We start from the raw sequence: 27,660 nt of genomic DNA on the forward strand, positions 1-27,660 counted from the left end.
ATTTAAAATGGGACACGGAAAACAAAAACTGTGTATCCTGAGGGGTATTTTGTCTATAATCAGTACAGTAACTTTTATCATTTGTTTTATGCTAAGATTTCACATTAGTAGTACTCCTGATAAATTTTAGTTCCTTAATTTTCAGTTGTTGCTACCTTAATTGTTACAGAGAGCTCGGCTTTGTGAAGTTATGTCAAGGTGTGTAACACAAAAACACGTTCAATATATGCCTTCAATAATGTCTTTGTTGTTTGAAAACTTCCAACTTACAGCAAAGCTGGCATTTTATGGCCTGCAGAGCTATAAATCATTTTTAAAATCATGATGATATTACTCAAAACAGATGTGAAAACATATGTTTGCCACGGTTGTATAAACCGCTTACTTGTCATACTTAATAAATGTTGATACTTTTATTTTAACTACATTCCTTCTTAATAACTTTGAAAATCTTTTCCACGGTGAATATATTTTACCTTGGTAAAAGCAATGGCAGGTTTGGAAAAACAAAGCTTGCTCTGTATACAAATTACATGGATGTTTTTTGCAGGGCAGGGCAGCACAGATCCCACTCTTCACACTGTCCACATCTGACTCTAAAACATTCAACAGAACTGAGCAGCACCAGAGCCCAAAATAATTAAACAGAAGAAAACAGTAACAGTATTAGGAACAAAGAATCTACACTGGACTGGGACAAATCATTGAGGACTAAGCCCAGTGGTTCCTACAGAAACTGTAATAAGGTCTCTCCCACTGACAAATGCAAAATCAGCTTGGAATGACTGGATAAACAATTTCTGTATTAGTCCCACTATAATGTCATCAAAAGCTTCCAGTTCTGGAGCCATGGGATGACTTGAAAAACTACATCTGTACATGACAAAAAAAAAAAAATTCTCATGCTCATATTTCCTTAGAAAAATTTGACCTCTGCAGACCAAGCAGAAAAGTAGAAACTTTGTTCTGTCTCTAAAATGGTATTTTAAAATGTCTCATGATTTTGAAGCACTTCATTTCTGATGCAGGTGGATCTCTGAACACTAAATTAATTCTAAAAACATCCCCTAAGTGCATGCAGAACTAACACATGTATAAAGACGTATTTCCCAGTACTTAATCAATTACAGAAATTATGCAAAAAATGTAGACTAGGAAATGAATAAGCCTATACAACTTTAATCTTAAGGAGAATTATGGCACACAAACTGTTAGCATCAGATCTTTGTGATTTCATCCATGTTACAAGGGATGATCACAGGAGCCTGGGAACTGGGTTCACAGGTGGTGGAGGTTCAATTACTTTCGCTTTGGGGATTTCTGAATTATTTTTTCAGATTCTTAAATTGTACCTTCCTTCATCCCTCCTGAGTGACAGAACTGCTACTACCAAGAAGTACAGATTTGCATCTTTGAACCCCATAGGAAACTGAATTGTTTCACTGAAAAATTATGGAACATGTGGCAAGAAACCATGCACAGTTCAACAGAATTAAAATCAACTACACTTTCAGGCTTACATTAAACACTCACTATGCAATTAGTACAGAAATGTAATTTTTAAATCTTAGGAGTGAAGGTATGGCTGATAACTTTGCTGGTCTGTAAATGTCAACAGGAGTCAAGAGGGAAGGATTTAAGCAGGATGATCCAGAAAGAAAATTATCTCAGAATGGCACACAAGGGCTCTTTTGGGGTTCATGAAGAAAGTGCTTAAATGCCCAGAAAAACCAGTGAATAGAAAACAGCTTCTGTCTTCAAGGAGAGCTGAGTATGAAAATACAAAATATAAGGAGGAATGACTGGATCAATCACAGACCTCTAAGGAATAGAGCTGATCATACAAAATCATGACACTGCTCAAGTAATTTTGTGAAACTCTGGAACCACAGGGCATGGAATGGCTCCCAATTCTCTTCTGAGTAGCCCATAAAATTGCCTATACCTGCCTTCTAGTTTTCTCTGCAAATACATGAAAATCACCTCAGCCAAAATGTAAATCACTTTGTGCTTTCATTTATGATGATAAATATGAACATTTTCAGTAGACTTACAAGTCCATTTAGCTTGTGTTGTCTCTCCCTTATGTTTCTTTTCCTTCACATCTTTTTCACTCTAAAACCTCACTATCCCCCTCAGTATCTCTTTGCAGTATTTTCCCAGAATAAATCCCTGAGTATCCACTCCTCCAGCACCCAAGAACCACTTCACAGAGAACCCGGCAGAGGAAGCACTTCCCCACCTACAGGAGAATCCCTCAAGGCCAAACATCACCTCTCCCCTTGCTGCCCCTCACTGGTGAGACAATATAAATTTATATTGCTCACCCAGAGCATCAGAGACTCTGCACACACATCCCCTGAAGCCAAACAAACAACACCACGTGACTGATCAAATATTTGCTCAGAACTTCATAAATAATTGAGCCAAAAGACCTGCAAAATATTACCCTCATGCTATATAAACAGAGAGAAGCAAAGTTCTGATTGCTTACACTTCCATGTGAGTTCACTGGATACATTATTCATTGCAATTAGGCACTTAGTTCTCTTAAATTAATAATATAATGTCATTGCATATGCAGAATACGAGAAAAAGGAATAAAACATGTAATAAGTGGAATTAAATGCCTGAGATTGAAAACAGTCTGTGATTTTACCTTTCTCCTTCTGTATTTTTTTTAGGCTGGTCCCAGTTTCTTGGTCAATGAGTTCTCCTTCCCTGCTGTTGGTCAGCATAGCTAAAACAATCAGAGGGCAGAGTTATGTAACACTGTCAGTAAAAAAATGTGAAGAGAAAAGAAAATATTAAATTCTATTTCCTCTTGGTCGATATTTTGGTATTTTAACTCTTAGAGCCAAGAAAAATAAGCAATTAAAACAAATCTGCTCAAGTTTATTACACAAGGACACCAAAATAAAATACAAATTACCACTGAGGTGAATGTGATTTCTTATGAAATGCTCAAATTAATTAATTAATGGGAAAAATACTTCACAAAAACCATTTTGGGGAAAAATACATTTAAGGATTTAAGTATTAGTAATTATCTATAAAGCAGTAAGCTTAATAAAAACCACAGATTGAGAGATCATAGCCCAAACTGACTGGTGACAGTGAACCCCCCCCATGTTTTAGTGCTGAAGGGAATTCTTTACTTAACACCTGCAAGCTCAGCGAGAGCTGTGCAGTTTATGACTTCAGGATGCCTCTTTTCTTTGTTCTTACTTGATTAAAACATTTCCTTCTCTGCAATCAACCAATTACAGACTTTACAGTTATTCCAGGGAGGACACTTGTTACAAACTTCATCACCATACTTTAGGGAAAGCTTTTCTTTTTAATTGCCAAAGTAAAAACATTGTATTTCTATCAACAAAAAATATTTATCCCTATTTTTACAATAGTAAGCACTAGACCTCTACACAGAGACAGCAACACTCCCTTTCCACTGCTGCTACAGGAAGTTAAATTTCTTGTCCTGTGTATTTCCAGCCCTATTTTACACAGGAAAAAGATGAGGGAATCTACTCCACAGTCTCTGCCCTGTGTGTGTGCACAGGTTTAGGCAAAGAATTCAGGTTCTATCCACTGTGCTGGGCAGTGCCCTGGTGCTGCTGCAAGAACCAGGGTCAGAACTGCAAAATCCCAGGAAGCAGCTGAGTAGTTTGTGGAGGGGAGGGAATTCTCCAGTGACTCACACAGAGTGCATGGCTTTTGTGGCTTAAATCTGGCTCAGCAATGCCTGCACGGGCTCCAGGCCATGAGGAGACAGCAGTGTTGACACACACTGACGTGAAGAGATGTTAATTGACTTGCCCTAGATCCCTCTTGGAAGCACCACGAATAGGATCTAAACTTCCTCTAGACTGAATTAGCATTTTAATCGATAGTGCACAGGCTGTGAAAGCTGTGCTGGAGAGACCAAAAAAGCCAGAAAGGCCTCAGCCTCAGGGTGATGAAGGAATGTGTGGGCACAAGGAGGTTTTTGGAACAAAGAAGTCATCATATAATCTGTGACTTTCCTCACACACATATGAAGGAAAAGATACCTTGCTCTTTTTCAACTGCAGGTGCCTTGAGCAGCACTTCCCTACCCCAGCATGCAAGAGGAGCTGGCTGTACCAGGGAAGGGTACGAGGGTGATCCCTCTGTGCACGGGACACTGGCACAGGGGAATCCGAGGGGCTGGGCTTTGCTGAGTGATGAACTTAATTAAAAACCCACAGGAATGGAACTTTCTGGGTATTTCATAGCAAGTGAGCCCTTCCTGCGAGTCCCCCAGCAAATAAATATTGGCCTCAACAAACTTCTCAAGTGGCTGAGGTGGGGAAGCAAGGCTGTGGGTGGGCACTGACCGATCCTGTCGGGAGTGTTGTCCAGCTGGGACGGGGAGCTGGACACGCTGCTGCTGGGGTGGGAGGACGCGTGGCTGCCGGGCCGCTGGCTGTCCTCCAGGGACGGCGCCGGGGAAGGGCTGTCCTGGATCCTCTCCTGCAAACAGAAGCAAAGCAAGGCCTGTGACATCTCATTCACGGGCTTCACCAGAGTTCAAACGAAAAATGAGGCTTGAAAGTAATGATAACAAATGGTCTTTCTGAAGTAAACAGTGAATAGAACTCATGTCTTAAGAGCACTATAGTCATCTACAGCCAAAACCAATACAGGCTTCTACAAGCAACGTGTCTGAGCTTAGCTTATCATTTGCCACCTTTTTCTTGTTGGCAACTTTTTATGTTCTAAGTTTTTCACACGTAGGAACATATAGAATATCCTTTCATGTTGCTTTCACAAACTACTTTTAGTCTACAGGTAGAAATATTGCCATGTGAGTCACATTTCAAATAAACAATCCAGCGTTCGACTGAACTATCACTAAATGCAGTCAAATTTGTAATTAGAATCTGTACTTACTTGTTAATTTGTAACTAGAATCTGTACCTGAATAAATTACACCAGTATCTTCTCAGGGTAGCACCTGGACAAATGACAGAAGCTATGGCACTGGTAAGAACTCCCCTCTTGCATGAAAAGCATCACTGGCTAACCAAAACTGCTTTCAAGTTCTTATGTTTATACTTGCACATGAAACTTTGGTATTAACCTCTAATTTAAATATTTATGGTACTTGAGGTACGGAGAAAAAAAAGGGTTAAGAAATAATAAAAAAAAAAAGGCAAAGTGAAATTCTGCATTTCTGTGTATCTAGACTTGCAAATTGCCTGAAGATGCCATGGAATTTTCATCAGGAAAAACCTTTAGGAACAAGCAAGGCATAAGTAAAAATTCATCCTGTCTTAAGACAAGAGACTGTGAGACCACTTGAGATCCTTCCAACCCAGTGTTTCCACACATACACTTTTAATTAGAAATTCCAGGGCCCTTCATTCTTGTTACCAGAACCAGCAGAAAATGAGAATCTTCTGAAAGGGACAATCAGGGCCTGAGATACTTCAGATGTTCTTCTCTTAAAATGCCTTTATTGTCTTAAAACCTCTGTTAAAGTCCTTGAGGGTGTAGTTCCAAGGCAGAGACACTAACGAGAAGAAATGGTTGAATTTACAGAACTCCAGAAACCAAACCTTTGGAGCTGCCCTCATCCCTGGCCTTCAGCTGCTTCCTGTGGAAACCCAGAACTGAAATATTACCTTCTTTTTTTTAAAAAAAGAGATTTTTCTTGCCTCTACCTCACTAAAAATCACAATTACAGCTCATCTGGGAAAGTTGTCTCAAAGGAACTTTGCAATCTTTCCTCCTGTCTAACCTATTCTAAAGATGTTTCATTAGGAATAGTCAGTCTGGCTGCTTGGTACCAATTTACTGTGTGCTCTGGAAAATAAACTCAGTAGCATCCGAACTTTTAATGCAATTTTCTAGGTGGAAGCCTGAATCAGTAATGTAGCTTTGGGAAGAGCATGGTGGTTCCTAGAAATTCTTCCATTATAAATACCTGATATAAAAGCTGCTGTTTGGATGTATCAGGGCAATTCATTAATTGCACTGCCAGCCAGATCAACAAGAATATTCTGTTACTCATTAAAACCACCCCTCTAAGCCACACTCATCTTTGTATTTACACACACTTCTGAGAGTTATGCAGAGGGAACATGAGGTTGGATCCTCCTCAGAGCATGGGATGGCATTTCCCTATTCCAACCACAGCAGCTGAGAATGTGGTACTGGATGTGGTTTTAATAGGATTGTTACTGCACAGTAAGTAACAACCCAGCCTCAAAACCATGTAGCAGATGTGTATCTATTACATAGCTGTTAATCCTCAATGGATCAGTTTCACTAATTATCTGTTATTTAACCAACATACAGTAACTAATAGATCTTAAAGGGAGACTTTTAATGCTAATATTTAACAGATATCAGTCTATTACGTTGAGTCACAAGTTTTTGTAATTTTGAAAACTGAATGGTTTTATACAAATTAATTTTCAAACTCTGTGGGAAAAAACAAGCCCAAGTCACTGATCTTAAAGTCTCCTGTGTTTTCTTCCTTTTGGTCTCCAAAAGAGAGCATTTAGATGCTACTGAGATGAACAGATGAGTAGAGACTTTGTGGATGTGCTGCTTACTGAGTTGCTTTTAAAAGTCACATTCTTACCCCAAGAAGTACTGTCCTAAATAACAATGACTCATACACATGCAATCCTGTCCATAAGTCCTGTGTGTTTTTTACCTTCATGCAAATAATAGCTTCCAAATAGGTTCCTGCTAACAGGTTACAACTCTGCAATTTCATTTGCCTGGATTTCAGTTTGAGCAGTCCTCTTTGGCACTATTTCCTCTCTTTTTACCGCAAAGAGCACTCCATTTACAATTAAGATATCATTTTGAAATGATTCATTTTACAGAGGAGTGCATAGTTTAAGTAAATTTCATTGTCTACTGCAACCATGAAAATGAATAGCCAAGGAGAGGACATGCCAACTGTTCTGCAAAAAAACCCTATGAACAAATATGACTAGGAATTAACACTTAGATATCACACAAACAGCCATATATGTCATCTTAAATGGGAGTTATTTGAGTAATTCAAAAGCTGATGATTTGGAAAAGCAAAGTACTCCGGCTCCTTCTGGTAACTGCATTTCCCATTGTCTCTCACTATGAAATAATCTCTGCTGTGAATAATTTGCCTTCAAACTCAGGGTCTTGGTTTGAAATCTTCAGGCAGAAGCGTCAAATAGTAATGTCATTCTTAATCACACAATGAGTCACTTTCTATGAGAATTAGTTGATTATGCCACCTAATGTCTTACCAGTTACACAAATTTACCTGCACAGGGAAGGCAGAGTTTTCCCTATAAGCAACAAAGGAGCTGAAATTCCCTCTGTATCATATGTGCTCCAAATGAGGATGGAGTATCATCATGTGAGCGTGCACATGGATCAAGAAATTGTCCATTTCTCAATGTTTGTGTGGAAATGTGCTGAATTTCCCCTACTATAATGAATAATGCTGTGAGCAGACTCTTCTTTTGCTAGTAAACAGATCCATTTTTCAGTCCTGTAATCAGTATGCATCTATTTAGCTACTTAACAGCAATGTGCTCTGGTTCATTAGGTAGCTACTGTTGTGTCTCAGCCTAGTTAAAATTTCACAGCAAGTTAATCTATTTTATTACAAATGAGAACACAAGTGATAATGTCCTCACCATTTTCCAAATACAGGGTTAACAGTATTTGTAACAAATCAATGAGGGCATTTAAATAGGAAAATTGCAAATCTAAAACCTTAACATTTTGGTTTACACATTGATGACTTCATTCCATTATTCATCTATGTATTTCACAACCTTGTTCCTTTTCATATATTCTATTTTTTTTCCCCTTGAAAATGGCTCTGTTCCCCTGCACCCTGCAGGGCAGCCTGGTCCCACGCTAGGCAAATTCACAGTAATAAAGGAACATCCCTAAATAAAGTACTGTTTTCTCCATTTATACTTCTTCCTATTCATAAATTTGCAAGATTAATATTCCAGGTTATAATTTAATGAATTATACATAAGGATTCTACAGATTGTGAGAATTTTATGAAAAATGAAAACATTTCTCAAGATCTCCCCTATTTATCTACCTACAGTACCTACTTTATCTCATCTTTTTTCCTTCCTTTACAGAGCTGTAACATAAATTCTCAAAAAGGACTTTTCCAGTATTTAATCCTCTTGAAGGGTAATATATTTGTCTCACTAAAGATCAGTGTCCTTCTCTGCCTCAGAAAATGTAGCTACAGAGCTTGACATTGTTAATTTTAGTTGTGATTTAGTTTAACGGCACTGAAGTCATGAACTCACCCAATTTCCAGACAGATCCTTGATTTCAGCTCAATATCCCTCTTCTCTCCCCTGTGAGGGAGTATTCCACACCATTAATAGGAAACACTACACAGTAGTTGCATCCACACAAGTTTTATTTGAAATATATATGAACAGCTTACCTATTTTTGACATAATCATCTTGACCTTAATTCCTTACCTCTGATTTTTTTATAGTATTGATCTTCATTTTATGTCAAGAGTTTACAGAAATGATGCTGCTGGGTTTTCCTTTTTATTTTTCTTTATTGTTAGTTGTAATGTAGTTGTAATTACTCTTCCAAATGTTAATCTATTAATGAGTTCCTGGAGGATTTAATGGCATTTCACTGCTGACAAGCAGGTTTTGGAAGTTTGTCTGAGTCCTGGATGTTTTATTCAGACATTTATCTTAATATTTCATATTTAACTGAGCTACTGCTGTTCTACTCTACAGGGCTCTGCAGTGGCTGGAATTCACCCTCTCTAGTGAAATGGAAAGAAAGGAAAAATGGAGATTCTACTGGTTTTAGGCCTAGATTAGAGTTTCCAAGTACTGTAAGAAAGATTTCAAGCTGATGTTGGCCATGTTGGAAGAAAAGAGTTCATGGGCTCTGGCACAAAAAATCCCAGCATTAATTTGCACACTGGTTCCCCACTGGGATGTTTATTGTGCCACACCTCGACCTCCCAGTGGTCGCAAAATCTCCATTCATATTCTCAAAATGGACAACACAGTAATAAAAAAATTTTAGAAACCAAAGTCTGACTCCTCTGGAGGGGTCTGTGAAGCCAGGACGGGCGGGCAGAGTGTGCCTGCAGCCTTCCCCACCTCCAGCCCCAATTCCCTGCTGAGCTACCTCTGCTCCCCCCTCCCTGGCTGAATCCCATCCTCAGCAAGTGAGAAGAGTAAGAAAAGTTAATGCAATTCACAACTTCAGTCAGCAAAGACCTGAATTGCTAAAACTTCCTTTTTGTAGTTAACACTAAGACGTATTTCTTTCCAATTGACCTTAGTTGATACTAATGCTGTCTGAATTCTAATAACCAGCACATTTTTAATAGTTTTCTATACTTTACAGCCCTTAACTGATGGACTCCTGAATTTAGGCTTTTCTAAGGAAAAATCCAGCCCTGCCACAGGAAGCTGGAGCTGTGCTACACCTGAACTGATGCCAACAAGAACTGGGATGGTCACACTCACTGTTTCCAGGCTAGAGAAGGGCAGTTTGGTTTGGATTTTGAGTCATTCCACCCTGGAAATGAGCACACAGAGACTGGGGCTGACTTGTTAGTCTTCTGAGCTACCTAGAGTACCTGTGATTGCTGTAGGTACTGGAGATGAATGAGGTAAACAGCTGGTCTAAAAACCAAGATAGGATCTGTGTGTCTGAAAGCCAGCTGGATCCCATTCATCTTTTGCAGTGTATTGGGAAGTCATTCGCTTAAAATATGTACTTTGCCATTTAAAATGTGATTTTTTTTCACTGTGTACATGTAGTTGTTTCAGTTGTAGTCAACTGGCAATTATTTTCTCACAGAATTTAAGAAATCATAAAAACTCCTACATTTACTGAATTTAATACCAGATGTTCACTCACTAATTCCATTACCTTGTGACTACTTCCTATCAATCCATTAATTGCCAGCTGCTCAGCCAAACAGAGAAGTGCAGCTAATCAGATGGTGCTGGGAAACAGCCAAACAGGAGCTGCCTTCTTCCCCATTTCTTAAATTAGCAGTCACTGGGACAGCCATGGAAACCTTCACTCCTGGATTAAGATCTTGACGTTTTACTTTCAATCTGAGAGCACAACAGTGCCTGAAACTGGAAAGGATCTCACAGTGGAAACCTGGTACTTGTGCCCCTCTCCTGAATTGTTTCACCCAGGGCTGCCATGGAAGGGAGGAAAGGCAGGACTAATGATGATAATGCTCTACCTCATCTACGTGAGAGCCATATTAGTTATTAAGGACAAATGCAAATGACTAAGCTAATACTAAAAAGATCTGAGCCAGAACTAAGAGCTTAAATGTGCTTGGCCTAACAATTTTCCTTTGCAAGCTCTGCAAAAAGAGGTGTTTCTGACTGGATTTTTTTTCCACTTGGAAGTTTAAAATAAGTATTCAATGCTTAAAACCTCCCTATGAGGGTGGTAAGGAGGCAGGCGTTCCTGGCACTGCAGGGAGAGGGACAGCCTCCCTCCAGAGGAGGAGATGAGAAGGGTATCTAATGCCATTTGAAAGGATCTGAACATCCCTAAACAGAGTAATTTCTCTGAATCAGTGAGTAAAGAGATACAAACACTCACTTCTCCTCCGCCTCAAATACAGCCACAGAAATTAACCTTATAAGAAACAAACAAACTCCTGTGACTCACACGTCACTCTCCTAACATATCCCAGTCCCATTCCTGGGCTATCAGGAATCAGCTGCCAGCAATGAACACGTGCCATGGAACAGGACAGAATAAATCTAACGTTGAGAAAAATCACACACATTGTAGAGAAGTTTTATTTTATAGATGTTGCAATATTCTGAAAACAATTCATAATGGATTGAATGCACAGAGAGATATGAAATTACTTATGTTACAAAGCCTGTAGTGGGAAATGTTTCTATTGTGAGAAGAAGTGTTTCAGAGAATTCTCAGATGGCCACATTTTTCTGGCTGTCAGGTAAATATTACGAATGTGAGTTGTAGAGCACACAGAAAATAGCACCTCTCAGCAATAATTACACAGCCCATCTGTATTCTCTTCAGGGAATTTAAAATCATGTCATATATATCCTTTACAAATCCCACAAAATCAGGAGAAAAACAAAACTCAAAGAGAAGAAGACTCAAAAATCTCTACTGCATGTCCAGATCCCATTGTTCAAATAATGCTTTGCTCTGTTTGTCAGATTAGTTTCTAAAGTACATTGGGCTGAAATTCTCAAGGAATTCTGAAATATGAAAATGCTTTAATTTTTTTTTAAAAGCATTTTAATTACTTCTCCTTTTTTCTGTGTTTCCCATTTGCACTCAAGAAAAGCACCATTTATTTGTTGCTGGGACCTTGATGAGAGCAAGAAAGAATGAGAGGAAAGCAGGAATACAGCAAGCATGAGGGGATGACAACAGAAGAAAAATGGACAGCAGGAAACCAATTTTCAGAACTACTCCTACTCGGGAGAAGCACATCCCTCAGCAGCTCCAAAGAGGCTGTTTGCCAGAAGGAAAGGGAGGGAGCATGAGGAGGAAGAGGGTGAGACGTGAGCAGGAGGAGCAAGGAGAGTGTAAAATATGTCAGGTAACTAAAACCAGAAGCAAGGAAAATTTGGGAGAAAACAAGTCCCAAATCTCTGGCATGAAGTTTTGCCTCATTACTCTCAGTACTCTTTGCATATCCAACACAAAAGGCGCAGCTCGAGGCCCCTGGTTTGGGTTTGGTTCCGGTTCCCACAATTTCAAGCTCAGCCTAACTACGGTATTTCCCACCAGCCTGTTCCCAAGGACATCTGGGAAAGTGGCTTTTCAGTGAACAAAGATTATCACAGCCACAGCTCCAGCTCTGGCTCCTGCCAGCCCTCCCTTCACTTTCCTAACCCCAAACCTCTCCCCTGACCTCTCCCTGCTTTTTGGCTGAACTTGTGTAAACCAGTATGTTTTTAGTCATGTAAGGTCATATTTGTTACAGGTGCACTGTAAAATAAAAATCTTCACACTCTGCAGCTACTGCTCTCTGGAGCTGCGTGTTTTACAAACATCAGTGAAAAATCCTTTCACTTTTCTGTAAAGTGCTCATCCAAACTTTCCTTCTGAACACCTGAAAATGTTGTCACTGAGTAGATTTTTATGAGTTTCAGGATATTATGATAGTAAACTGCTGCATTTATTCACAGAATCACAGATAGGTTTGGGTTTGAAAGACCTTAAAGGTCACCTCATCCCACCCTTGCCATGGGCAGGGACACCTTCCACTAGACCAGGATGCTCCGTCCAACCTGGCCTTAAGCATTCAATGCTCTTTCTAGCCCAAACCATGTGTACTCAAGTGTACTCAGCCAAATTCCACCCCAGACTGGTTCTCATTTGACACCATTTCTGGATTGCAGAGCAAGTCCAGCTGAAGAACAGCTCTGGGAAAAAAAAAGAACTAACAGGACAATGGATGCAAGAGGGAGAATAGAGAGAGTGATGAAGTCAGTGTTGCTGTCAAACTTTGCTTTTGCCCTATGAGACCCCCAGTAATAGAGATTCTTCTGAGCCATTTGAGCAAAGTTTCAAACACAGCAAGCTCCTTCAGATGTGCAGTAAATCCCTGTAAGGCTGGATTTATCACAGGGGCACTGCCAGGACTCTGGCCACAGCGCTGCTGGTGCTGCTATAATCACATCACATCACGTTATAGATGGCTAAGAAGGTTTTGTGAGCCTGGCCATTGTGCCTCCCTAATTTATGGTGTTCCTGTCAGGGAGAAATCAAGTTTCATAGTTATGACATTTCTTTCTAGAGCACTAAATGTTAACTTTGCTGATCATGCATATCTTGGTAGAACAGCTTATTTCTAAATGGCAAACGTGATATAAAAAGCATAATGACTTCATTCAAAACCTTATAAAGCAGCTGATTCTCACACCTATAGAAAACAGGCCAAGTGGTATTTTAGTCATCAGACTATGGAAACAGACACACACTCGATATATTTGATTCCTTTCTCCTATTTTAAGTAAAAACATGATGCTGGGATGGCATTCTACTGAAAACTTACCTTGTTTTGTACTTATTAAATGCACTTCAACAATGTCCTATAATAAAAGTATTACTGACAGCAGGAGCAGCAATGCTTTTTGTTTACACGTTTCATTTTGTACAAGAATTTCATGTTAACTGGTCATCATTCTGTGCTGGGTGATTGTACATAAGGGAAGGAAGGAAGGACAAAAGGAGCTTCACACTGTAATAAAATTCATCTACAGTCTCAGAACTCGGAACAAACTAGAGAAAGGTGCAGCACCGCTTGACAGGTGAGAGTAACACAGCAAAGGATGCACACTCTGCCTCTGTCATGCTGGCTACTGGTGCATTTTCCTCTGCAAAATGAGAGGAAATAATTCCCACCAGAGTGCTGGTGAGACCTCGTGTTGCTGTGGAGATGCTGTGTATCCTCTAGTGCGGGTGTTGGGGGAAAAAATTGCTGTAAATGAGTAACTCACATCAGCAAGGGCCTGCTAAATCACACCCTGAAACCCAAATGCCTGCAAAAACTGCAGTTTAAATTACAAAGTACTAGCATTTTACAAATATGTATTTAATCTTCATTTTGACATACTGGTAACATTTAGAATACAACCAAAGCTTCTGCAAGTTTACTTCTGCTACAAATATTCCACTGCAGTTTAAATTAGGGTTTTGTCAAGAGGTCTCTGAACAGGTAAAGAAAAGGTTATGGTTTGAAATTAATGGAACCTCAACTAACATCTAACAATTTAATGACTTCCATTACCTAATGGACAGCTGGACATCACAAAGAGACGTTTTCCCCATCCAGCCAACAACTGTTCAGGAACACTGATGATAAAGAGAAGTTTTTACAGATCTTAATCCTGAGTAGGGATCCTAATGAGAAATGTCACCCCTGAATTTTCTGAACCTCCCCAGAATCCAAGGGGAAAAAAAAAAAAAGTCAACAAAACCAATGCATTCAGAACAACATTTGCCCTAATCTGGAAGTGGACTCTCAGTAAAAAAGAAAAACACCCTGAGGCAATTTTGGAGCTGCTCAGGGCCAGAAAGAAAATCAGAAGGAAAACAAACCTCTCCAAAACCTCAGCAACCTCAGAGGGATGCAGTATTTTACTGCAGGGATGTGATGAGAGACATTTGCTGTCCCCATTGAGAGGATGTTGCTAGCAGAACATACAGGCATGAACAAGAAAAATGTGCTTGGGTACTGTGAGTTTCTTTCCCTGCTTGATTTAGACACAAAATCTCCTGCAGCACCAACCTGTGACAAAAGGAAGTACAACACAACCCTCACTAATGTATCCTCACAACTGGCCTGTAATGTTGGAAATAGGAACTTGCTCAATGAAAAAATAATGAATCGCTATAATTAATATGTTTTACAATAAAGATATGTTCAGCACATCAGTGAGCTGTTAGAATAAAGCAACTCAGGTTCCAGAGTGACAAGGATACATGACTGTAAATGAGCACAAATATTGAAATGAAGACATTTACTTTCCAGAACAGATAGCTCTATAGACTCATGTATTTAAACTGAAAGAAAAATGGACTAAACTAATGAACTTTCAAAGCTGACAACATTTTACTTTGTCAACAAGAAACCCACATGTGCATGGACATACACACACAAGTCAGACTGCTAACACCTTTAATTTTTGCTCAGTAAGTGGACACACTGTTTTAGAGAATCCCATCACACCAATCCTTCACATGCACTGAGCCCACACACTTCTACTTGGAAAATTTCTTGTTTTAATGCATTTTTGAGTGTGTGGCAGGACAGCAGCTCTCCACAAAGGCAAGAAACTTTCTGAACAACCTGCTTGGTAGAGACTACAACAAGCCTTTCAAAATACAAACATGTTTTAACCAACCAGAAGGAAGTTCAGGTTTGGCTACCAGAGACTCTACTCACTAAAGTACTTGTGATAATTTTCTGAGGTTCTGGATTTGCACTGCACTGGAGTTCCTGTTATGTTCCACAGCCTCACTACGGTACTTGTGATGATTTTCTCCGCTATTTACCTGCTCTGGAATTGCAGTGCACTAAAATTCCTGTCATGTCGTACAGTATTTTCTCTTAAGTTCGACTTCAAACAACGTTTTAGAGGAGTTACTGAGCTTTCACAGATCTTACTCTAGCCTGTAGCGAGTGTTAGTGTCCATTTTTAATTACATGACAGACTTATTGACAGATGAGAGCAGCTCAACCTCTTGGCTGCAGTGGTGGGTGCTGCTCAGTGTCGGGAGCAGCCCAGGGAGCAGTGTGACCTCACAGCCCCATCCTCCTCCTCCCTGAGAGGGTCACTGCAAATGCTCTGTAAGCCAAGAGGAGCAGCTTTGAGCAGGTGGGAGAGGTGCCTTACCTTGATGACGGAGGCCCCAGCCCTGGAGAGGGGGCTGTGCATCTGCGCCGCCGCTGCCATGTTGGCGATGGTGTTGAGATGGTTCATCTGGTTCATGGCCATGGCCACCGAGGCCGGGGGGAGGCTGACGGGGAGCAGGGGGTGCGGCATCATCATGAAGGGCAGGTCTATCCCTGCGGAGAGCACGGCCACGTCACTCGGACACCCTGTAGGGCCCACGTCCCACTGCCACATCCACCACATCACTGAGACACCCTGCAGGGCCCATAACCCCACTGCCACATCCACCACATCACTGAGACACCCTGCAGGGCCCACACCCCACTGCCACATCCACCACGTCACTGAGACACCCTGTAGGGCCCATGTCCCACTGCCACATCCACCACATCACTGAGACACCCTGTAGGGCCCATAACCCCACTGCCACATCCACCACGTCACTGAGACACCCTGCAGGGCCCATGTCCCACTGCCACATCCACCACATCACTGAGACACCCTGCAGGGCCCATAACCCCACTGCCACATCCACCACGTCACTGAGACACCCTGTAGGACCCACGTCCCACTGGCACATCCACCACGTCACTGACACACGCTGTAGGGCCCATAACCCCACTGCCACATCCACCACTCACACCCAACAGCAGTACATCCTAACAATTCCAGGGTTCCGTAGGCATAACTGTCTGTGCAGCCCAGGAAAGGCTGGTTTGTGCTGGGGAGAGGAACACACAGCTGGGGAGTGACACAAAATGAATGTACCAGTTCAGTGATCTCCTTAGTAAGAGAAATAAAGAAAAAAACCCCCCACAAAACATGCATATAATTTGCGTGTTTTCCAATACATCAGATGATAATTTATTAATAATTTTATCTGATCATACACTCCTACCAACTCCTCTTCCTATTACCACTTCTCAGCAATGTCACACTAAATCCTTATACTCTCTTTTTTGAATCCAGGAGGCTGTGGCATGGACTACAGACACCACTGAACGATTGTACAGAAGGTCTGTGAACTGCAACATGTAATGAGAGGTTAAAATTGTTGCCAGAGGTTTTAATTTTCAAAATGTCACTTTAAATTGTCTTCTGCTACGGATATAAACCAATATAAGAAGGTATGAAATTTATTTGGACGAACTTGCAGATCTTGACATTGCCAAAAAGGTGAAGTTACTGCTAGCAAGAATTGGATTCTCATACTTCATTAATATCCATTTCAGCATGTATATTACTTCTTGTATTTAGTAATGACTGCACTGGAAAGCAAGACCAAGACACCAACTGACTCAAAAAATTGTTCCAGGTTACTGTGCATTCAAGAGCTCTTTAGAGGAACCACTTGAAGATAGCTACTTTAGGGCCAAAATTAATTTCTCAGAAAAAAGAATAGGATGACTCATTCTGCCAGACTAAAATGTCTTGCCATTTTTCTAAATGACATTTAGATTAGAAATCCTCATCAAAAAAATTCAGGTGTAAGTATTAAATAACACAAACATAAAGCTAGTCATTACCACTTACCATTGAGATTGTTTATTGTTAAAAAGTTTTTAACTTTTGGCTCTATCCTAACTATTTTAAAGGAGAAGGCCAGTCATCATTTTGGTGTATGACAGAACTAACAATAAAAAATATCACTGACTGACATATCTTATGTTATTCCTATAGAATTTGACTCCAGTGATATAAAAACACCACGGTGCCCACCAGGAAAGGCAGAATTGCACTATTCCCAGCTCCCACACTATTTCTGTTTAACATGAGCATATCATGATCAACAACTGTGATGTCTAATGACTCACTCTCTATTTTATATGATGATCCACGCCAATATTAATTATGATAGGCAATAAGCAAGGCCCACATACATCTCCCCTCATTTCAAACCACACTGAAAATCCCCTCCAGTGCCTGCATCCATAAGCCTTTGTTCCCCTGCAGATCTCCCTTAACAGCCCAATAATCTTTCCTCATCCTCTATAGAGTTCCAAAACTCCCAGACACCATCTGGCCACATTGAGTTGTATGTCTACTTAAAGTCCAATTGACATGCAAACTAAATGCAAACTACAAACAGAATTTAACAGCACATCACCAGTTTTAAGACACAATCCGTCAAACATTTCGGAGGACTATGAGGAAAATATATCCTGCACTTGCAAATCGTTGGGCATAATGTCTGACATCCAGTAAACCCTTTAACAGCCTATAGACATTCACCTACTACTACAAAATCCACTGGAAAATATCCTTAAGAGCAAAGAACATAGTATGCCTGTCTGTAAGAGAAATCCAGGTATTGACTTATGCAAGAATATAAAATGAAGGGATAAACTACAGAGAATTGGACTTCTAGGACCTGGTGATTTTTGACTACTGGCACTTGACCCAAAATGCTCAGGTCCATACCTTCCCACAAACAAAGCAGACACGTTTTGTAGGAGTCACTTCAATAGCTTTGATTTACTCAAGTCTGGGGCCTGACAGAGGTAGCAATGAACTGACTACTCCTCAAATTGTGTAAGGAGCCAGAAATGTCACTCATCCACTACAACTAACACTAAAAATCAGCTTTCAGAACTTTCAGGTTGAAGAGCTTGAACAAGCAACAAGAGTTCATAAATAATGAGCTTTTCATTCTTCATCCATCGTCAACCACTGGAATAACTTTATTCCTCACTAATTTTTAAAATGTTAATCCCAAACGTCTCTCTTGGAAAAGTTTTTACTTCCCTTCCTTCCCTCTTTGGGCACAAAGAAGGGGAACTGATGGCTTCCCACCTGCTCCCTTCCTAAGGGAAAGAAAAGAGATGGCTTTAAAGGGAGCTGTAAGTTCCAAATCCAACCTGTGTCATTTTATTCCAGTTGTTTTGGATAGCTGGGTTCAGTGGATGACCTTTTTTAACCGGACATTTTGCATTTATTCCTTGCTCTCCTATTTTATTTGGTGGGTCAGCATTTTCATCTGGAAGAGAATTTTCTCACATAGCTAAAATTTTAAGCAAGTTTATGATTATTTTCCCTTTCATTCCAGGCCATGGAAATGTCAAGTAAAGATTAGCAGTCCCAAACCCAGTAGTGAGTGACTATTCCAAGAGGGAATAGTCACTTGGACTTGGACTGATCCCAGAGGGTGGCTTGGACATGAGGCTCAAGTGCAGCCAGCAGTGGAAGGACTGACCCTCCTGTCACTCACGTGTCTCCCATCATTTCCCCCCCCTCCCTGAGGCTGGGAAGGAAGGCAAGCCCAGCCCCAGGGGGGCTCCAGGCAGTTCTTTCCCAGCAGGATCCCAGTACGTACTGTTGGTGAGCAGGTGGTTCTGCTGGAGAGGGCTGAGTGGGTGTGCACTCCCAAGGCTCGACTGCCCTGACAGTGTGGGGTGGCCAATGCTGTGCTGGGATCCTGTCGTAATGGGAGACTGGAGCTTGTCTTTATCCCAGGAGGATTCACTCCCACCTGCAAAACAGGGCACAACAAACCATGAGTGGCATGTACGTTTATTTAGAGACATTTTGCTTGGTTAGCAATGAGCCAACACTCCTTACCACAGCTGAGCACCTGGCACAGGCACAGCACCTGGAACCTACACCTGAATTTTTCAAAAGCTAAATTAATAAATAAGCACCAGGGAAAAAAATATTTTTAGATGCTTTCAGCATCACCAGCTTTCAAAACACTGGTTTCTGGAAACAGGAAAAGCTAAATGTTTGAGGATGAAATCATCAGTCATGATTAAGTAAATTATCAGAACAGGAACATCTGAGAGGCTGAGTCACAATCTCCTGCTATCATAGGACATGAGGCCACCAGTCCCTGCCAGAGACCCATCTGAGTCCACCCTCGTGCTCATCAGGTCTCTGCACTACCAATCCTGGAGGCACTCGGCCATTCCCTCCCTCCAGTGACACCACATTCCAGCTGAAATTCACTCCTGAAGAGCTTACAACAGTTTATCCTCGAGCTTTGTTATCTTTGAGCTTCAGTAGCTCCCCCTCCACTGCTGGGCTTGACCCTGGGGATGCCCCATGTGAAATCCTTCACTTGGCTGGGTTAAATGAGCCGGCCACAGGCTGTGCTTGGAAATCATCAATATTCAGGAATTTCAGCTTAGGAGTCCAGATATCTATTATGCACAGTAATTACTGTCTACAGCAAACACAAAGTCTAGAAAACTGAGCACTTGATGTCTCGAATCTCTGTCTGGTCTGCTGAAGACACAGTGTTCTGCAGCAATTTTACAGACTGTAGTTTTTTCAGTATTACACACTTGCATAATAAATTCCTTTTAAACAGCAGGTTAAGTAGAGCATGTTAGTGAATTCCAAAATACATCTGGTCCACAAAACAGAACACCTAAAAAAAGTTAGATTGAACATTTCTAGAGTTAAAAGGTATTTTAAGATCACCCCCCTCTCAGGTACACCCCACACTGTCACTTAGATTATAGATTGTTACAAAAACATGCAACTGCAGTATTGATTTTGTTTTGAATTTATGAACAAGAATCTCAATTAGAGTAAGTAAATAGATTACTGGAGTGCAGCAGATAGAGGCAGAAAGCAAAAAAACATTTTAATCGAATATGAAAGTAACAGAGAGATTCCATTCTTTATGACAACACTTGGCTAATAAACATGATTAATACTGCTAAATGCAAAAGTTTGAAAGATCAGTGATTGAGAAAAAAGGAAAACACTCCATCATTTTAGCACTATGTCCAAGTATGAATTACCTTCCTATAAAAGAGTTGTAATTTGTAAAATGATGAGTAATACACTGACAAAGAAAGATACACTAAATTATGCCATGTGATATAATATAGCATGGTGTAGTGCAGTAATTAGAACTACTACAGTTGAGGCTGTGTCAGCATCTTTGTTATTTAATATACTGTATATCGGCTCTTTCAAATAACATTTGACTGCTATATAGTGTAGAAGTCGTTCACTTTGACTATCGTGAATCTGGGGTGGTATTATTTGGTGTGTTTCACAAGTTAAATGTGTAATTTACGAAGGACTTTCTGAGGAAATGTCGAGCATTTGATTTTATCTAGTGAGTTTTGATCTTCTCCATATGATTTGTCAACAAATTTGACACTTACACTCTATTCTTCCTCAAAAAATGCACATACTGTTCCATGAATTTTTTGCTCAGGAACAGATTTTGTAGCTGTAACTTCTCAGATCAGGGCACTGGCCACAAAAATCAGGCCCAAGACAGTCTGACGGAGATTCCTGAATGAAGAGAAAAAACTGAGCCTGCATCTGAGAAAGTTTCCCTCTCCCCGTGTTCCTCTGCCCCTGGTAGTTCCAGCCCTGAACACAGACGGTCTAAACTCAGCTCATTTAGTTAATTCTGGAAGTTTCTCTTGACTTTCAGAGCCTCATGGCCCTGAGGCTGCAGTACCAGAGCCCCACCAGTTCGCTGAGCCCAGCTCTACAACCACTGCACATTCCCGAGGAAAATTCCATTATTCCCAATTTACAGATGGAGAACTGCCCTGTGAAGAAAAACAACTTGCTTAAGGAAACCCAGGAAATCTGCAATGGAAGGGGAAACCAAATTTAAATTATGTCACACAGTCCAAATCACTGGACCAGTTCTCCTTACAGATGGGGACAATAATAACTTTTTCCCTCTGCAAATTCCACTTGTAAATCTGCTCCAGTATTCAGTGCCAGCAACACAAGAATAAATTGCAATACACTTATCTCTACAGACCATTCCTGTATTCTTATGTTCCCTATCACTTCTCCTTAGAGAAAGAAAAAAATACAGCCAAGTGTACGATGTATAATAAAAGTGGGTGTTAAATGAAATACATCCTTAGCCTGCAGTACCCCACAGATAACAGCTCCATCTCTCCATCTGGACTGCATTTACTATGGAGTAGGAAGTCTCTTAAAAATAAAATAATAATTAGAACAGTTTTACCTAGAACTGCTCAGGTGTGGAGTGTTTTATAAGGGCAGGGTGATCAGCTGCAACTGGGAAACCTGAGGGGCAGAATTAGGAAGTTCCTCCCCAGTGAGGAAACTGAACTGGAAACGAGTCAGGGCTCATGGTCCTGTTCCTGTGCCCTACACCACACAGAGCTTTGATTCATCCTACCCACAGTCCATTTGCACAGCTAAAAAATAACCATTTTAAAAGAAAATTTGCATTCTTCCCTGGAGCATCTATGCCCATAGGGTAAGAAAAAGATTACATATAAATGTCCAGCAAGCCAGAACCAAATTCACCATGTAAAGCAAGTATGTAACATGCAAACCTGTGGTGATATACTCAGTCCTTTAAATGCCACGCAATGTTAAAAAAAGGTATTTATTTTTGAGCACACGATTTTCTTATTTGGTGACACAGCTGTCAGCATGTTTGATCAGCAAATACATAGCTGGCATGCAACATATCAATGTGTATTTTCAAATTCTTTGTTGCCATAACAATTAGAAGTGAATACATCCAGAAAAACTGAATCCTTCTTAATGCCTCAAATTCGTGTTTAACCACAATTTTTCAGATTTCTGTTCATTGCCATTTTTTGTCCAAATGGGTGCCATCCATAAAGCAAAGATGTCACATTTTGATTTTAATTTTTTTTTCTAATTTTCAATCCTGTCTTTTGTATGATGAGCTTATAATATATACAGAGATGTTATTTCAAGTGATTTCTTTTAGGTATATAAAACATAAGGGGGAAAATATATAGAAAAAAGCAAACATACACTACTAAGAAAAATGAGATAAAAGAGCAATGGGACCTACCTCTTTTATATGAAGAGAAATACAACTTTTTATTTATTTTACATGAGAAAGAATATTTCATTTTAAAATAGTAGTAACTTGATACATGAGTGTCACAGGAATATTATTAGAGCACCCAGAAGTCTGTTATTTGTCAAAATGCCAATACATCATTTATACACTTTACCAAAAGCTTTACGTTTGACACTCTTACCCACTACCCACATGACCTTGCCTCCAACAGATAAAACTGAAGGACAGAAAGGTAATTTTTCCTTATCTTGTTTGCATTCTGGTCGATCTTGTCCCAGAACAGATTGTACTCAGCATTAGAGAAGGGAAAGAGAGACGAGGACCTGTCCCCCCAGAGCTCTGATGCTTCGCAGGTGCACGCACAGAGCTCGTGGGTACCTGACCACAGCCAGGATAAAGGGGAAGACAAGTCAGGGCTGCTTCACCCACCCAGTTCAGAGCACACAGCAGAGGTGTGGTGCAAGCTCTGCTCTCAGATGTGCAGCTAAAAGCACAGTATGGGTTAAAGAAAGGCCTGAGTGCCTGCACTGTCCAGGGAAACGCAGTGCAGGGCACAGATGAAGATGGACTCCACGTGGGTGTGGGCAGTTATTTATTATATCATAAATTAAACCTGGTATTTACCAGTCTGAACAGGTTATTTGAGGTAAGTTATTTACCAGTGCATGAATCTCACTAATGTTAATCTAAGCAGAAATCAGGTGAATCTAGGAGTTAAATCAGAGGTACCACGAATAAACAGGGAAATTCAGCCCAAGCAATACATACACCTGCTGTCAGTGACAGACCCCCACAACCCCACTGGAAGGTGATTTACCATCACATACAGGTCTGTAAGTGAAGTGACTCTGCTTAAGTTTCATTTATTGGAAGGAAATGCGAGTGATAAGCTCAGCTTCATTTTTTCTGAAAATGCTGCTACTCATCCATCATTAACTTTGGGTAAGGTACCTCTTAAAGCCAAAAGTTTTCTAGCAATAAGCCTCTCTGTGCATTTCTGTTCTTCAGAACAAAACCCCAAAATCTGTTGGGTTTTTTCTTTTTTTTTGGTGAAGACATACCTGTAGTGATTAAATTAGTGTCTTGGTTTTAGGTATTGAAAGATCTCCAGAAAGCAATCAGAGTTCAATTCAGTGACAGTTTCTTTTCATTTGGTTTCAAATTCATTTTATCAGCCTTAAATCTGTCTGGTTGAGCTAAATGAAATCCTCTCTGTCAGAGCTACCTTTGAATTCCACAACCACACTGTTTCAATCTATGTCTGTCATTTTACTTTTTGTTGTGATACATTCCTGAAAAATTGAACTCCAATTGTAAAAAGCAATACCATCTTCAGTGGCCAATTTTATTCTCCAATTATTTTTAAACACATTTTTCATCCTGTTGGGCATATTAAGCGTAACAACAGCTGCAAAGAAAAAAGTATTTAGTGCATTGCTATTTCAGCACTGGTAATTCCAAGTATTTCTCACCTCTAACTTCTTTCCTAAATGTCCAGCACATACAGAGCCTTTAAAAATGTTTGGATTATACAGAACCCCATTACTCTCAAAACAACACAGGCCTTTCTGCCAGCACTCCTAATCCCTGTGTTTTCTGGTGTTCCAGACTATTTTACCAATATCCCAATCTCACCCTGATATTGAGGAAAATGCTCACTTTTCTCGTCTACACAGAATATCCTCTGCACAAACATTTCCGCCTACAACTTTCCGTCAACATTTTCGTGGTATCAACCTTTGAGTGTCCCAGGAAGATAAGATTAGGTCAGAAACAATTTTTGTCATATTTGATAAACTGAGAATCTCACTGCAGGAAGGTCAGGAAGAGACCACCCAGGTCTCATACCTGGTCACCTGTCAGTTTCCTGTCAGAAAACCATAAAACTGCTCTGGGTCAGGATTACGACCCATTTAACCCCAAATTCTGTCCCTTGTACTGGCAGTAGATAATGTTATTTACAGAGGCCACACAAGTGTGGACACTTTGTGTGGTCCCTTATTACTCCCAAATGAAATTTTCGACTTTAAAAATGGGAAGAAGATTTTTAATCAGCCCCCAAAATCATTACACCCATCTGAAAATCTAAATGGCAGATCTGCAATGCATCTAAAGCCTTAATCCATGGATTTGTCTGCCTGTGGCTATTTGGCTGTATCAACTTTTGGATTGTGCCCTACAAGAGAGCCATGAAAGTGTGTAGGGTAGGATATTAAAACTCAAGAAATCCAGTGATGGCTTTACTGGGCTACTTCCAAAAACTTATCAAGTGGTTCAGCAGATGTAATTACTGCTTAGCCCTGCCAAGGCTTTGAAATGTGCCCATTAATTCAGCAATTCCCAATCTGTCCATCAGTCAGTCATACTTAAAAAATATGTCTGTCAGGACTTAGGTGAAGTAATCTGTTGATAATTACACAATAAGAAGGCATCTGAAATCTGAATATCATTTCTAAACTTCTCGGAAAGTCTTGATGACAGGAAAATCAAAGTTTATTTCACAGCAAACAGGACATTGAAGGTAACTGGGAATATGTCAGAATATTTGATGCCAATTTAATTAAGAACAATTAATTCCAGGAAGATACTTTTTGAGAAGATAAAAGCAGAGCTGCAATATTTATCTAGGAACCTAACCATCCCTCCCAAACCATCGACTGCCTCCTTTAAAGTGAACAAAGAAACAAGAAGGTGGTAAATGAAATGTGTTCTGAGGTTTCAACGTGCTGATGGATGATTCTGGTGCTGAAGCACAGCCCCAGATGAGCCTCCTCAGTGCCAGTTACCTTGGCAGCTGTGGCTGTCCTTGCATGGGCCTTTCCAGCCAAAACGAAATCTCACCATTACAGCCAGGTGCTCGGTGTCCAAGGCTCTGAACAGCAGGAAACCTGTTCTCCCTCTCACACCACACAGAGCCATTCATCCCTGCAAACTCTATCCACAAAAATGCTCCTAAAACACAACCAAGAATTTTCTACTGTTTTCTGTGACCAGTGTAGGTGAACAACTGGCTGCAGCAATTCAACTTCAGTATCACCTTCAGTACCGGCAGCTGTACTCTGGAACACCATATACACCTCAGTGATTCAACTTCCACAACCACAGCACCCTGTGAAAGTTACATTTAACAAGACAAAACATCAGATTGGCAGAAATTTAGACATAAACTCCTATAAAAATTGTCACTAAAATGCACTGGTACTCACAAGCACCTCTCAGAGCTAGATACCTGTACCTGCACTGTATGAAAAACCACCTTGTGTTATTTGAAGGTGTGTTTTGGGAGGATTAACTTGGCATTTGTTGTCTTCCCCTGACATCTCCTAGTTCTTGTGGTGGATTAAATACTAAGTTATGAAACTCTATTCAGTTTCTTCTATAGAACGTGAAGTACATTTTTAGTAACAACTGCGTGACTTTATTGCTATTTATTTTTCTATACAAAGATAAGAATGATGTACTAGAACATGGTATCTCTTCTGGTTTAGGACCATCAACAAAAAACCTGTATTCTACTGCAGGACCACAGCCTGCCTTCAGAAACACATTCATTTCACAGAGAGAAAGAAGGTCAAAATTCTGGTCTGTCATGTTTTTATTACTGTTGATGATGCACAAGCCAGAAATAAAACAGCTTAACTTTCAGATCTTGAATACAGTTTGCAGGGCTGCCTGCCAGAAAGGATAAAACATACATCCTTCTGAACTCCACCACTGCAGCCAGCAAGCGGGGAACCAGGATTTGTATTCCAGTGATGATCATCACCCATAGCCTCACTCACCACAATTTACAATTTTCTGTCTTGTTTCAAATTACTTAATATTCTCCCATATTTAAGAACATACTGAAAGAACCACTTAGATACATCTACTGTGTATTTTTACCATGACTGTAACTAGGCAGATAGTTTAGTTTGACCCTGAGAGGCTTTGAGAATATCTTGACATCCAGGGCAGACAGGTAACTGTTACAAACCCAGGTTACTTGAGCTTCAACAATTCACCATTTACTATTTCTTTGAAATAATTATTAAGAACAGTTCAAGTTACAGATGGCAATCTGCTGAGTTAATCTGCAGTGACATAAATGGATCATGTATTTATAATCTTCTCAAAATCTCCTAATACTAAAAAATTACATATAATACAAAGTATAGAATAAAGTCTGTGGCCTTAACACACACCTGGACAGTCTTCCAAACCTCCAGCATCTGCACCAAACTCACTGGAGATTTTACCAGAGAATGAGAGGCTGCCAAGGGATGCCCAACACATTTTTATGTAGAAGAAGGGCTCTAGTGAGATTCAGTGTCACAGTCCCAGTTTCTACAAAGGATCAGTGAGTGCAGCCTCTTGCACAGTTCCACCAAGCTGTGGCAGGATGGGACCTCTGGCCAGGTACACATCCATTCTGAAGGTGCTCTGTTTCTTACATCTGACAGTCAATCCCTTGCACTAAACACTTCTGATTTCCAAACAACTGAGAGCGCTGCCAGAACCAAGAGAGCCCGTGAGAAACCCAATCCACACAAAAGGTCAGCAGGGACATCTACTGTGTTCCACTTAATGCCAGCCTAAAAATAACACACAAAACCCCCCTGGAACTACTTTAGCAGCCAACTTTGTACTTCCTTCCCCAACCACTTTCATTTGTGCTCACAGTAATATGTGAATAGGTTCCTACCACAGCACTTGGACATCCCACACATCCAATCCATCTTTGTTTTTCAGAGCATTTTTCTCCTTCAGCAAGCCTGGCCACTGGGTATTCCCATCTCCTCCAGGAATACCAGTGGGAGTTTTGCATTAGATTCTCTAAGGAGAAGATCAAACCCCTAGAAATCATCAACAATGTCAAATAAACCATTCAAGAAAATACATCCGAAACTTGTTATTGTGTAAAGGATACTCTTGTCTTCAAACTAGCATTTCTTTCTGAGCTATATAAAACAATAAATAACAACTACTATCAGAACAAACATTATTAAATTGTTGATATCAATACCTGATAAAGTGAAAATACTTCTTAAGAAGAGAAAGTGAGAGGTTTCTGCAACAAAACAGAATAGCACAGTGCCAAGCTAAACTTAACTAAGCTTGAGGTTTTGGACAGGATTCATTTCTGCTTGTGGTATAAGTATGCACCACCTTGATTATCATTTAAAAAAATATTGACAGCTTGCCTTCTCATACCAATGCCTGGTAACAAATTCCAAATGTTTTGTCACATTTCTTGTGAGCAATGCCATCTGCCAGAGGTGGCATTTCATGGCTGTTTACCCTGACTCCCTCCAAGAATTCATCTGCCACTATCTAATGCTGCCTGAATAAAGGGGATTAAGACTCTGATGCAACAGAGACTATTGATAATTTGGTATAATTGGGAAGAAATGAAGATAAATGAGGTTGAGGATGGAGAGGCAATTAGTTGAGCTGCCTGTACAGCTGTGTTCTCG

At 40.3% G+C, this 27,660-nt stretch overlaps 1 protein-coding gene across 4 annotated transcripts in view; it reads right to left on the bottom strand.

The window, feature by feature from the left end:
• The window catches only part of DACH2 (dachshund family transcription factor 2), a 249,971-nt gene that overhangs the window by 41,626 nt on the left and 180,685 nt on the right, over nt 1-27,660 (bottom strand). For all 4 annotated transcript variants that reach the window (XM_039572249.1, XM_039572248.1, XM_039572251.1 and 1 more), the window contains exons 4-7: nt 18,725-18,880; nt 15,412-15,584; nt 4,359-4,494; nt 2,660-2,740 (exon numbers count right to left, since the gene is read on the bottom strand). In XM_039572249.1, the coding sequence (XP_039428183.1) occupies nt 2,660-2,740; nt 4,359-4,494; nt 15,412-15,584; nt 18,725-18,880 (546 nt within the window). The remainder of the gene's footprint in view (nt 1-2,659; nt 2,741-4,358; nt 4,495-15,411; nt 15,585-18,724; nt 18,881-27,660) is intronic.

Source organism: Corvus cornix, chromosome 4A (genome assembly GCF_000738735.6).
Source record: "Corvus cornix cornix isolate S_Up_H32 chromosome 4A, ASM73873v5, whole genome shotgun sequence".
NCBI lineage: Eukaryota > Metazoa > Chordata > Aves > Passeriformes > Corvidae > Corvus > Corvus cornix.